This window comes from Chrysemys picta, chromosome 2 (assembly GCF_011386835.1).
Source record: "Chrysemys picta bellii isolate R12L10 chromosome 2, ASM1138683v2, whole genome shotgun sequence".
Taxonomy (NCBI): Eukaryota; Metazoa; Chordata; order Testudines; family Emydidae; genus Chrysemys; species Chrysemys picta.
In genome coordinates this window covers 190604632-190616972 of record NC_088792.1, presented here as the reverse complement: position 1 = coordinate 190616972, position 12341 = coordinate 190604632, and the positions used below count along the sequence as shown (strand labels likewise).

The following is a 12341-nucleotide window of genomic DNA, read 5'->3' as shown; positions in this document are numbered from 1 at the left end:
TGAATCAATAAGGCAACTCTGAAGATGCAATGCTCCTTGAATAAATTTACTTCACTGTTATAAACAATTTAAGAAACATAGTAACTGGTAAACACAGTGATCCCTAGACACTACAGGTATGTCTACTCTGCAGCTGGGAGGTGTGATTCCCGGTACAGTAAGACAATTTTGCACTAGCTCTGCTCGAGCTAGAACTCTAAAAACAACAGTCTGGACGTTGCGGCACTGACAGCAAATCAAGCTAGCCACCTGAACTCTGACAGGCTTGGACTCAGGCAGTTAGCCCAAGCCACTGTCCTCATGGCAACATCCACACTGCTAGATTTAGCTCACTAACTGGAGCAGAGCTAGCACAAGTCTGTCTACCCGCACTGGGAATCACACCTTGTTGCTGCAGCACAGACATACCCTTAGGTTTTATTTTATGGAAGTTCTCCAGCCCGTGTTATTCAGGAGGTTAGACTAAGAGTGATCACATTGGTCCTTCTGGCCTTAGAACGGGGGTGGGCAAACTATGGCTCACGGGCCGGATCCGGCCTGCCAGCTGTTTTAATCTGGCCCTCGAGCCCCCGCTGGGGAGCAGTGTATGGGGCTTGCCCTGCTCCGGCGCTCCAGCAGGGGAGCAGGGTCGGGGGCTGCTCCCGGAAGCAGCAGCATGGCCCCGTTCTGGCTCCTACACGTAGAGGCAGCCAGGGGGCTCCACTCTGCATGCTGCCTCCACCTCAAGCAATGCCCTCTGCAGCTCCCGTTGGCCGGGAATCACAGCCAATGGGAGCTGCAGGGGCGGTGCCTGCAGACGGGGCAGCGTGCAGAGCCAGGGAAGGGACATGACGCTGCTTCTGGGAGCCACTTGAGGCAAGTGCCACCCGGAGTCTGCACACCTGAACCTCTCCCCCAACCCCACCATCCTACCCCCAAACCTCTCATCCCCAGCGCCACCCCAGAGCCCATGCTCCCAGACGGAGCCCTCACCCCCCCACACCCCAAACCCCTGCCCCAGCACTGATCCCCCTCCTGCCCTCCAAACCCCTCGATCCCAGCCCAGAACAGCCTCCTGCACCCCAAACTCCTCATCCTCACTGCAGAGCCCACACCCCCAGCCAGAACCCTCACCCCCCTCCGCACCCCACTCTCCCACCCCAGAGCCCCCCCTCACACACCCTGAACTCATTTCTGGCCCCACCCCAGAGCCTGCACCCCCAACCAGAGCCCTCACCCTGCCCCCCACATCCCAACCCCAATTTTGTGTGCATTCATGGCCCGCCATACAATTTCTATTCCCAGATGTGGCCCTCAGGCCAAAAAGTTTGCCCACCTTACCTTAGAATCTATAGGCACAATAGATTAGATACATATCTCAAAAAGGTGGGTAAATATTAACCATATTTACACAGATAGAGAACAGGGAGGCACACAGAAGTTAAAGCCCACATTTTTCAGAGTGGCTGCTGATTCCGGATCTCTCAGTTTTTGGATACCCAGCCTGAGACACCCTGAGTTTCCTTTTCAGGCATTCTGAGCAGCAGGAGCTCCTACAGTAGTGAGGGGTGCTGATTGCTTCTGAAGTTATGATTCAAGAGGTTTCAAATGGGCACCCAAAAATTGAGGCACTCAAAAGTAGTGTCCACTTTTTGACCTAAATGACTTACCTAACATCATATACTGAGTCACTGGCAGAACTGAGAGTAAATCTCAAGACTTCTGACTCCCAATCCTCTCCACTGGTCTACCCTGAGATGTACTGAAGATAACCTACGATACTGTGCTTTAAACGCGCAATCTCCTTTTGCAAAAGCTTTTTCAATTAATACCAACTAAATCTGTTTCATTCATCTTACAGTAGAGGGAAGGGAAAACTCACATTCTGTTTAATAACAAGTAAAATATCAACACACAGTTTTCAACAGCTCAAAGTGGAAAAGACACGCTCATAAATGAAGGCATGGTTTTTAGAACTGAAACAAACATGTTTTCAGATCTGCAATGGCAGATAAAATCAATCTACTGAGTACACAAAGAATACTAATTACATAAAGAAACCCTTCTTTGTCCAAACTTAAACATCAGTCTTTAAAGCGTGCCTATAGTTAGGAAAAAGTTACAGTGCGTGCAGGCGTCTCTATATTTATTCCCTTGCACTGACTTCCATGCCATATTTGCTGAATTTACAAGTTAAAACATTTTTTCCTAGCTATGGCCACACTGTAAGCCCAGAAGTTAGAAGAGGCTGAGATTTTTATAGTGGTGCATAATGCAGAATCTAGCTAAACCTTAGTTATGTTGACTCAGCTCTCCTGATGGTAATATCTCAGAAATTCAAGCAGGTTTAGTGCAGAGGAGACAGAAATAATATGTCCCAAATTCTTCTTCTCCCCACCCCAGTATGGGTGCATGAAAGGCAGAAGAAACAGAAAGTTCCACTGTAGGGGAGGAGGGTCAGGGCAAACTGCAGAGCCCCTGTACAGAGGGGATCTATACAAAGAGAATGGTTCTAGAGACAGATACACCAGTCAACCTTGCACCTGGTGGAGGATGGCACTGGTCATAGAACAGTTGTGCTCCATGTTGTGGGATGAGGTGAATATTCTCTCTCACTCTGGCTGCAAATAACCCCTGTGCAAAGCCTGCTTACTCGGGATTCACACTGAGAATTTGTAACATTTGTACTAGTTACATAAATAATTAGATACTAGTTTAAGAAGGGAGTAATGAAGCACTAGTTTTACAATTTTAAAAACTACATTCTAAAATTAACTATGTATGGGAAAATTCCTGCTCGTCACTGACTTAGCTCACTCTGTTTCACATAAGGTATTGCAACACATTCCAACATGTGACATAGCATGTTGATCGGAGAACCACTAGAGCAGGGGTTCCCAAACTTGGTTCGCAGCTTGTTCAGGGAAAGCCCCTGGCCAGGGCCGGCTCCAGGCACCAGCTTAACAAGCAGGTGCTTGGGGCGGCCAAGGGAGAGGGGCGGCACCTGCGGCAATTCGGGGGCAGCAGGTCCCTCACTCCCTCTAGGAGTGAAGGACCTGCCGCCCCCGCCGCCCGTGGCTTTTTTTTTGCTTGGGGCGGCAGAAATGCTGGAGCCGACCATGCCCCTGGCAGGACGTGAGATGCTTTGTTTACCTGAGCATCTGCAGGTACGGCTGCTTGCAGCTCCCACTGGCTGGGAACGGCAAACCATGGCCACTGGGCGCTGCGAGCGGCCATACCTGCAGACACTCAGGTAAACAAAGCGTCTCGGGGCCCGCCAGGGGCTTACCCTAAACAAGCCGCAAACCAAGTTTGGGAACCCTTGCATTAGAGTGTTCAAGGTACATTGAAGTAATATGGGGAAGGACACAGATCCTTGCTTCTCACCCCCAGATCTCTGTTTCACACCATCTTTGCCATGCACACACCACTTCCTGCCTTGGCAAGGTTCACAAATATAAACATGGTACATTTCATTCACTATTGGCTTTTATTATTTTCCGGTATGAAGTTACCAGAAAATGTGGCTCCGTGTAAACCCTCAATTCTTCCATATCCTTGCTGATTCAAGTGAAAATGTCATTATACCCTTGTTTGAAAAGGCATTCATCCGACTCCAAAGTGGGGGCATTTCAAAGCTAAAAGGAACTAGCAGAAAGCATTCTGCATTAGAGACACATAATGCCACAAGGGGAAGGTGCTGGACGCACCAACCCTTACAAAACTGAAGTGGGCACTTTCTTCTGCAGTCATCAGCTCTACAAACTGGGGAGGGGATGAGAGGACAAGGCAATGGCCCTGCCCCCTCCACACAAGGAACTACAAAGACTAACTATGGATGGTTTCTCCCCTTACTTTTACAACCCTGCATACTCAGCCACATCAGGTCCTAAGTGATTAACAGTGAATAGTTAGAGCTGGATGAAAAGAAATATGAAGGCTTCACAACGAATTTCATTTAAAAATTTTACCTTTTTTCACTGAAATTCAAAATGGATGAAAAATTGTCAATACTGCACATTTTAGAATGCAGCCAACTATTATTAAATAAATAAATAATAAATAATATAAATAATGAATAATAATGATGATGATGAACAGTAGACACTTAAATCCTGACTTTCTATCTGCTCTTCTCTCATATCAGGTTTCTTGCCCCCTAACTATCCTGAAAGTTGTCATGTGGAGCCACATTGACTTCAATGGGGTTCACATGAACAGAGCTCACTGGAAGATTGAGGTCTAAGATTGTATGTTCTTTGGGGAAGGGACCATATCTTTTATGGGTATATGTGAGCCACTTAGCATATTTATGGATACTTGCCAAATAAATATATAATAATGATAATCCCTATCCAATCCAGTGCTTGTAAAGTTTAATAAGCACTCAGGCCTCAGTTCAGCAAGGTAGTGAAACACTTGAATAGTCCTATTGACTTCAGAAGGGCTACTTGCACACTTTAAGTTAGGCATGTGCTTAAGTACCTTGCCAAATCAGGGCCTCAGAGTCAGATTTATCAAGAGAGTAGGCACATCACTTTTATGTAACTGCACAAGCACCCCGCTCAGCCTGAGTCTGCTCAGGCCCTGGAAACAACTACCACACAATGGACGTTGTCAGAGGCTTCATGCTGGTACCTAGCATAGTCACTTCTATGCTAATATGGTATTACCTGATTAGTATTACAGTAGTTCCTGGTGTCCCCAGTCAAGACTGCTCTAGGCACTCCACCATGAATACATAATGGGACAGTTCGTGCCCTGATGAACTTACAATCTAATTAGACAGGATAGATAAAAAGTGGAAAGGGAAACAGAGGCACAGAGAAGTGAAAGGACTTGCTCAAAGTCACATACCAGCTCAATGGTAGAACCAGAAGAGAATCTCAGGTTTCCTGAGTCCCAATTCGCTACCCTAGCCACATTAAACCTAAGCCCATATCACTGTAGGATATGTCTACACTGTATCTGGGAGCGAGCCTCCCAGCTCAGGTCCAAAGACTTGTGGTAACAGGGCTTGTGCTTGCGCACTAATAGCAGCAGTGGAAACAGTTTGACATTGCTGCTCGGGCAGGCACCAGGCTTCAGAGCCTGAGCCCCATTGTTGACACAGCTATTTTTGTCTTCCCCAAGTCTGGGCTGGGACCTCACTCCCAAACACAGTGTAGATATACGCCCAGCTCACTCACTGGATAAACCTGGGACTTTGTTTCCACCCCAAGAAAAGCATTTTTCCTCCACTCCCAACTGACTTTTCTTTTCAGAAAAACTTCTCACCCTGTGAGGCACATTGGTGAAAAATGCCCATTAAATCTCAAAAACAGACAACTTCCTCTACCCGCTTCTTTTACATTTTTTTAAATCCATTCTCTCCGCCTCCTGACTTATTTTTCTGTTATCTCATGCTTTCAAAGGAAAATACTCGTTTAAATGAGGGACATTTTAAATCACTACCTCTAATTACAAAAAAGAATACACCATTACATGCACCCCATTGCTGCACAGAACAGCAAAACCACAGGAAAAAACCACAGCCGTGCAGAACGGGGAAGGGACAAATATTGTTATAAACTTTCTCGGTCACAAACTTTCTATTTGTATTCTGAGTTGAAGAGTCAAATCTGTGCCCTGCTTGTTTTATGCATGGGAGTAGGACCATTGATCTGTACCAGTACCCAAATCAGAAAGCCAAATACGTTCTTTATATGGACTGCTTTACCTTAAAAAATATTAAAATAACATTCCCAAAATGTTTTTAATCTCTTCTTCAAATACCTCTTGCACTAAAAAAATAATAAATAAATGCATCCTTTTTATTGATTTTATCAATTCCACAAAAATGTTATTTAACAGTAAGAAATAAAACTCAAAATCAAAATGCTGCTTCTGTTTTTCTGCAGGTTGCCACACTGTACTGCACACCAGGCGGAAACACCTGGTAAAACCACACAGCTGGTCTGGGTCTTAGGCAACTTTGAAGAGCAAGAAATGAGGTAAAAGAAATGATAGTGTGTTAATTCTTTCATTTGTACATCTGCAATGCTTATGAAATGGCTAGTACAGCTATAATATTGATCCAGTCATTTCCAAAGGTTTCATCTCTCCTCCTCAACTGCAGAGCTCTCCATTGACTTCAATAGGAAGCAGGTGTGGGCTCAAACAAAGTACATGGCGTAAAGCTCCTAAAAACTGGTAAGATAAAGAGGGGAGAAGAAAAGGAGGCAATGGAAAATGAGTAGTGCTTCAGTAGTGGGAAGTTTAAACTTCTTTAATTGAGTTATTTCTCTTTACACAGAGAAAACAGATAACTTCTTAGCATTTCTTGGAAATGTTTACCATCTAATCAAGCTATCTAATTTAGTGAGACATTGGTGTGGAACACAGTCTTTGAACAGAGATACACAGATAAGACAGTCACAAGCAACATCTTTTGTTTCATAGTTTACCTGTACGCTTAGACAGTTAACATGCAATTTAAGAAGTTACAAGGAACACATCATGGCCAAGTCTACATAGGGTGTAAATCCTGCTCCCACCTCCCTGCACAGCCTCTTCACCTCTCTGCCACAAATGTGTGTGGGTTTGAGAAACAGGGGCTGTCCCTAAGTACTTCTCTTGATTGGTGCAAAATAGGCAGAAAGGAATGATGCACCAGCCAACATGGTTGAGCCATGGGACGGAGGAAGAAATCTGCTACGGGTATGGGACAGTAGCAAATTACTACCCCAAGAACACTTTCAGGGACCATTTTCCCTGTGGTGCTCCTAGAGCAGTGCTGCTATCTACCACAGGGTTAAAATATTTAAGTATAATCTAGCCATTAATGATTTTTTCAATAAGCTGCAGTATTTCATAAACCACTGCAAACAGTTCTCGAAAGAACATAAGATGATGTCTTGCTCTCTGGTATGAATTAACATGTTATACAATTTAATTTTAAAATCATGACTTAGAAGTCATTAAACTGTTGGTTGAGTACCTTTTTTTCTTTTTTTAAATAAACTGTTACATGTGTTTTAAATTTCTGCCTGTGAAAAATTAATGTACTGGAATAAACAAATTTCCCCCAAATTCTTAGGCAAAGCTAGAGGCTTGAAGCATCACCTGATCTATTTTGTCAAGGTTTCATGACTAATGTACTTTACCATGTATTCAGACAGTCTATCAAGAATATGAGAACGGCCAGGTGACGCGATACCTCCAGTTGTAGTTCAGCTATCAATCATGAGGAAACTGAAGTTAAGAAGGAACTTTGCCTAATGTGCTAACAGGGGCCATGCGCTTTGAGGAGATGATGATGTGTTTAGTCTCTGGAGAAGCCAAAAGAAGTCATCAGTGGGAAGTTCAGCCAATGTTGCATTAAGAGTGGCTACTAGCAGTTATCGAGAAGGCGTTTGTTGTGGTTTGCAGCTGTACTAATGGCATCAACGCAAGGTGAACTATAATAACGGCTCAGAATTAAGACCGGTAAAAATTCAATAATCCAAACCAGTCTCCACTTCATCAGCATCTTGTTATTTTTCAGAGTCTTGGGTAAAATTCTGGCCAGTGAAGGAAAGCCCATTCTTTAAGACTTCCCAATGCTGAATATATTCACATAGAGATAGGCCAAGGTTTTTCAAAACTGGGTACCTAAATCTTTATTTTGTTGCATAAATAAAATGGAAAGCAGCAAGCACCCAGCAGCTCCCACTGAAGTAAAAGGAATGAAGAGAAATTGAATGATTTACTGTAATCTTACAAAAACTGTACAAGTGCAGGTGTCAGATAAGAGAACAACAAGAGAGATGAGGCAGTTACTGATTAGAGTAAGTATACATATTGTTTAATTATAAAAGGTTTATCCCACTTATACCAGATGTTTTCATATGCAGCTGGTAAGTCGTATATAGGCATGGAAGGGTTAGATTTTTATCAGTAAATGTTGATTTCACTGTACGCATATGCTGATGAAAAATATTTTCATTGATAAAAATCAAAATGTACAGACATATAAAGTAAGAAAAACACTGCTTAAGAAAATGCAGTGATTTAGACACTTAAATTAGGCTTGTTATAAATGGACTAGTGAATGAATAGTAAGAACAGGTATGATTTCTTGATTTAAGAATATTTACTTAGCATATTTTGACATATAATGTTGACAATTTGTGTTTTAACAGTTTATAAAGCTTTAAATTCTTGAATCTCAATGTCTATTAAAATGTCTGACCCACATCCCATAATTTTCACACTTGCGGGGAAAGTAAGACAAAAGTCTTAAAAAACACACACACACACACACACACACACACGCACAAAACACACCACACGCATAAAAATAAACATTGATGTTATTCACTGAAATTATTTAAAAAAAAAAATGGAATTCTGCCAACCCTACTAATACAGTTCCTCTTATTATTTATGGATTGCACCTTTTAGCATGGTGCACTTATAAGACAAAATTAAACTGCCACATTTTCAAGTTAATGTCAAAGTATGGGAAATTGTCTCCTGGGAATCTGCCTAATTGAAAGTCTTCTGGTCTGACCACAGTAGTTTGATGAAATCATCTTATGGCTCTATCCCCCTAGTTTCAGTTATTAGAAAATATCCAGATTCATTAAAAGTAAACAAAAATGGTAGTGACTGCAGTCAAAAGCTATTACAAGAATGCAGGTAGCCACCCCAGAGTTAAAGTTTAAACATGGTTTCTCTTTAAACCCTCCCTATATATATATCACACACACACACACACACACACACACACACACACACACACAGACAGTGAAATCATCTTGAAAATCAAAAGGTCAGTTCAGAACCTAGAGTAGAGTGTGTGGTGCAAATTTGAGTTCATTTGCTGAAGGGGTTCAGATAGTGAAATACAGTTTCTTGTTGTATCATTCTTTGGGCATGGGATATAATTAGCCTAAAGCTGCAAGAAATTAATTTTTGGAAATCCGTTAATGCATTGTTAGATTTTTTTTTTAAAATTGCAGTTGTGCAACAGCAAGGCAGGAGAAACAGCTCAGTATCTCTAGGTTTATCTCTGTCAACCAATAGCAACTGCTCTGCACTTCACTGTGGGATTGTAGGAAAGCGAGACTAGATTTAAAACTATCGTGCGCAAAGGAAAAAAAATAACCACAGATTTTTTGCTAACAAGGGGTATAGTACTGTGATGTTTTCAGTTCCGATTGCCATGGAGCAGAGTTACAACAGTCTGGCTGCATTGCGTGCATAGCAGTACCTTAACCATGCATTTCCTGTTTTTTTGTAAGTCTCTGGCTTGTCTTTTCACGAAATGCTAACACTATTTTCAGAGATGCATGGAGATATCTTAACTGAACATTTCTAGTTTTCTAATATTTGAATATGGCTTTTGAAATCCCACATTCCAAAAGGGTATCTGCAGGGCCGGCTCTGGGCACCAGGCACCCAAGCACATGCTTGGGGCGGCACCTGGTAAGGGGCGGTGGTTGAGCGCGGCACGGCATTCCGCGGCGGGGTGGCGCTCCGGCAGTGCGGCGCTGGGGGGGGCGGGCTCCGGTTGCGCGGGGCTTGGCAAGGGGGCGGCGCGGGCGCGGCGCTAGAAGGGGGTTCCGGCGGCACTCGGCAGGGGTGGGCTCCGGCAGCGCGGGGCTCGGCGCTGGGGGGCAGCGCGGGGCTCGGCGCTCGGGGGGGTGGGGTGCGGCACGGGCGCAGCGCTGGAGGGGAGTTCCGGCGGCGCTTGGCAGGGGGCGGGCTCCGGCGGCGAGGGGCGTCGCGGGGCTCGGCGGGGGGGTTCCGGCTGCGCTCGGCGCAGGGAGGGGTGGGCTCCGGCGCTCGGCGGGGGGGCGGCGGCGCTCTGGGGGGGGTTCCGGCGGCACTCAGCAGGGGGCGGCGCAGCGCTCGGTTGGGGGGGGCACGGCGCGGCACGGCGCTCGGCAGGGGGTCTGGGGGACGGCGCTTTTTTTTGCTGCTTGGGGCAGCAAAAAAGCTAGAGCCGGCCCTGGGTATGGCAGGCAGAGGTCACTGCTGAACAGCAACAACTTTAACGCCTCCTTAACAAAAGGTTTTTTTGCAAGTAAATTTCAACACTCTGATTGTAACTTACAAATACTCAGGAAGGAAAGGTGATCCATCAACTAAAGAGTTATAAGAAATACAACATTCTAGTTGCTCATTCACCTTATATCTTGTCTTCTTTCCTTATCAGCAGGCTCCACATATCTGCTTTTTAAAAAAACTCTATGTGCAGTGTGCCTACATGAGTGGACTTCACCTAGCTAAATTAAGACAACATAATTTCTTAAAGGGTAAAATAAGCAGTAATCCATATTAACCTGATGCATCAACTACAATGGGGTCGAATAGGGTTACCGTATTTAAAAAAAAGGACACTCCACGGGGCCCTGGCCCCGCCCCAACTCTGCTCCTACCCCGCCCCAACTCCGCCCATTCCCCGAGCGCAGGGTCTGGAGGCTGCCCGGCAAACCATGAAGCCAGTAGCACTCGGGCTTCAGACAGCCCCCATGCCTCCGGACTCCAAGCCGCCGGCTGGGCACTTCCCCTCCCAGGCTCCGGCTGCTGTGCTCCTCCCCTGACTCTTTGGCTCTGTTTAAGAGCCGAGCTGCCCGAGCGCTACCGGCTTCGGGCAGCCCCCATGCCTCTGGGCCCTGCGCCCCCAGAGCCCGGGAGGGGAAGTGCCCGGCCAGTGTCGCAGGGTCTGGAGGCATGGGGGCTGCCCAAAGCCGGTAGCGCTCGGGCAGCTCGGCTCTTAAACAGAGCCGAAGAGTCAGGGGAGGAGCACAGCAGCCGCGGGAGGGGAAGTGCCCAACCGGTGGTATTTTTCCCCGGACATGTTCGGCTTTTTGGCAATTCCTCCCAGACGGGGGTTTGATTACCGAAAAACCGGACATATGGTAACCCTAGGGTCGAACACCTTGTTACTATTTGTATTAGAGTTGAACCTAAGAGCTACAGTCCCATTGTGCTAGGCATAGCATAAATACATCAACTATGGCTACATGTAAAGAAAGCAGCACAATCCCCTCTTGATGGTACTATTTTTCTATTTTCTCCCTCTTCCTTCCAGCATGTTTACTCATTTTCTAACCACTTAGCCCTGCCTTCTAAAAGGACATATTAAAGGTCTGACCATCTCTTTACTACTTCCACTCTTATTTCTGGGGGCATATTGGTCATTTGTGCCATAACAATGTGAAATACCAGTATTCCTCCAGATGAAGCTGTACAGCTCACCTGTCCAATAGGTATGGTCATTTTCTGGAGAAAGTTTGTACACTGTAGCCTTTCTGGTGTCAAAATGAGTAATAGCAACTAACAAAAAGGAAACAACACTAATTTTTTTCCTAGATAAAATCATTTCTGTGCATTCCCTTTTTTCTCAGTCAAATTTAGAACACACAACAAAAAAGCACCACGAGAAAGCAAAAAGCTTTTGACTACCCCTCTCTGGAAAATAATCAGCATCAACAAACTCTGTAGAGCTTCTTAATTGTGTGGCCAACACTCCTGATTTTATTGGGTCACAGTATTAGGTGTTTTTCTTAAAGTCCTAGCGATGTGATTAGGAGAAAATCTCAGCTTTCATTACAATCTTTCATTTCTAATATACTCTTATTTATTATCAGTCTTTTATATAGCTCCCATATTAAAAGTAAGATAGTTAAATCTAGTGACTTTGACAAAATGCTAGGTTAGCTAGGTTAACAAGTAACATTTTACTCAGCACATTGCTACCTAAATATGTGCTGCATTTCTATTCTTTCAGGTCTCAGAATCCATGCCCCACCATGACTAGCTAGCTTCAGATCCAGTGTGCATCCCAAACATGCAGAATGCTAAGATATCACATCTATCATGAAATTCACCAAAGCAGAACCCCTTTTTTCCCCCACTTTTAAGAAATTATATATATAATGATTGTGATTATAAAATAATAGTAGTAACAATAAGCTTAGCAAGTGTATTGGCATTTCATCACATACACTTTTCTTGATATTATAGTCTTCCTCTTGTAGTATTTTTTCCCCCTCTTACCTTAATAGGCTTCTCAGCGCTCTGATCTCGTTTCCCTACATGGTTCCCCATGGCAGGCCACTCAGCTCTTCAGAAACTAAAAGAAAAACAAAAGAAAAACATATTTTTGAAAAACTAAACGTGGATTTCAAAAGAAATTTTGGAACTTTTAAACGGATTTCTTCTCACACCTACCAAACGGCCTTTCTTGTGCTACAGTTATCAGTGACACAGTATTTCTACAGTTCCAGGCTGGGATTTTCAAAGCAGCTTACATGAGTTAGATACCAAACTCCCATTATCTTTCAGGGTGCAGCCACACTCAGGGTGGGGGGGAGGGGGAGGAAGGAGGA

At 44.5% G+C, this 12341-nt stretch overlaps 1 protein-coding gene across 9 annotated transcripts in view; it reads right to left on the bottom strand.

Moving 5' to 3' along the window:
• Positions 1–12341, bottom strand: part of MBP (myelin basic protein) — a 190367-nt gene that overhangs the window by 141530 nt on the left and 36496 nt on the right. For all 9 annotated transcript variants that reach the window (XM_042860443.2, XM_005281451.5, XM_042860446.2 and 6 more), the window contains exon 2: positions 12010–12085. In XM_042860443.2, coding sequence (XP_042716377.1) covers positions 12010–12060 — 51 coding nt within the window. In that variant the 5' untranslated portion in view covers positions 12061–12085. The remainder of the gene's footprint in view (positions 1–12009; positions 12086–12341) is intronic.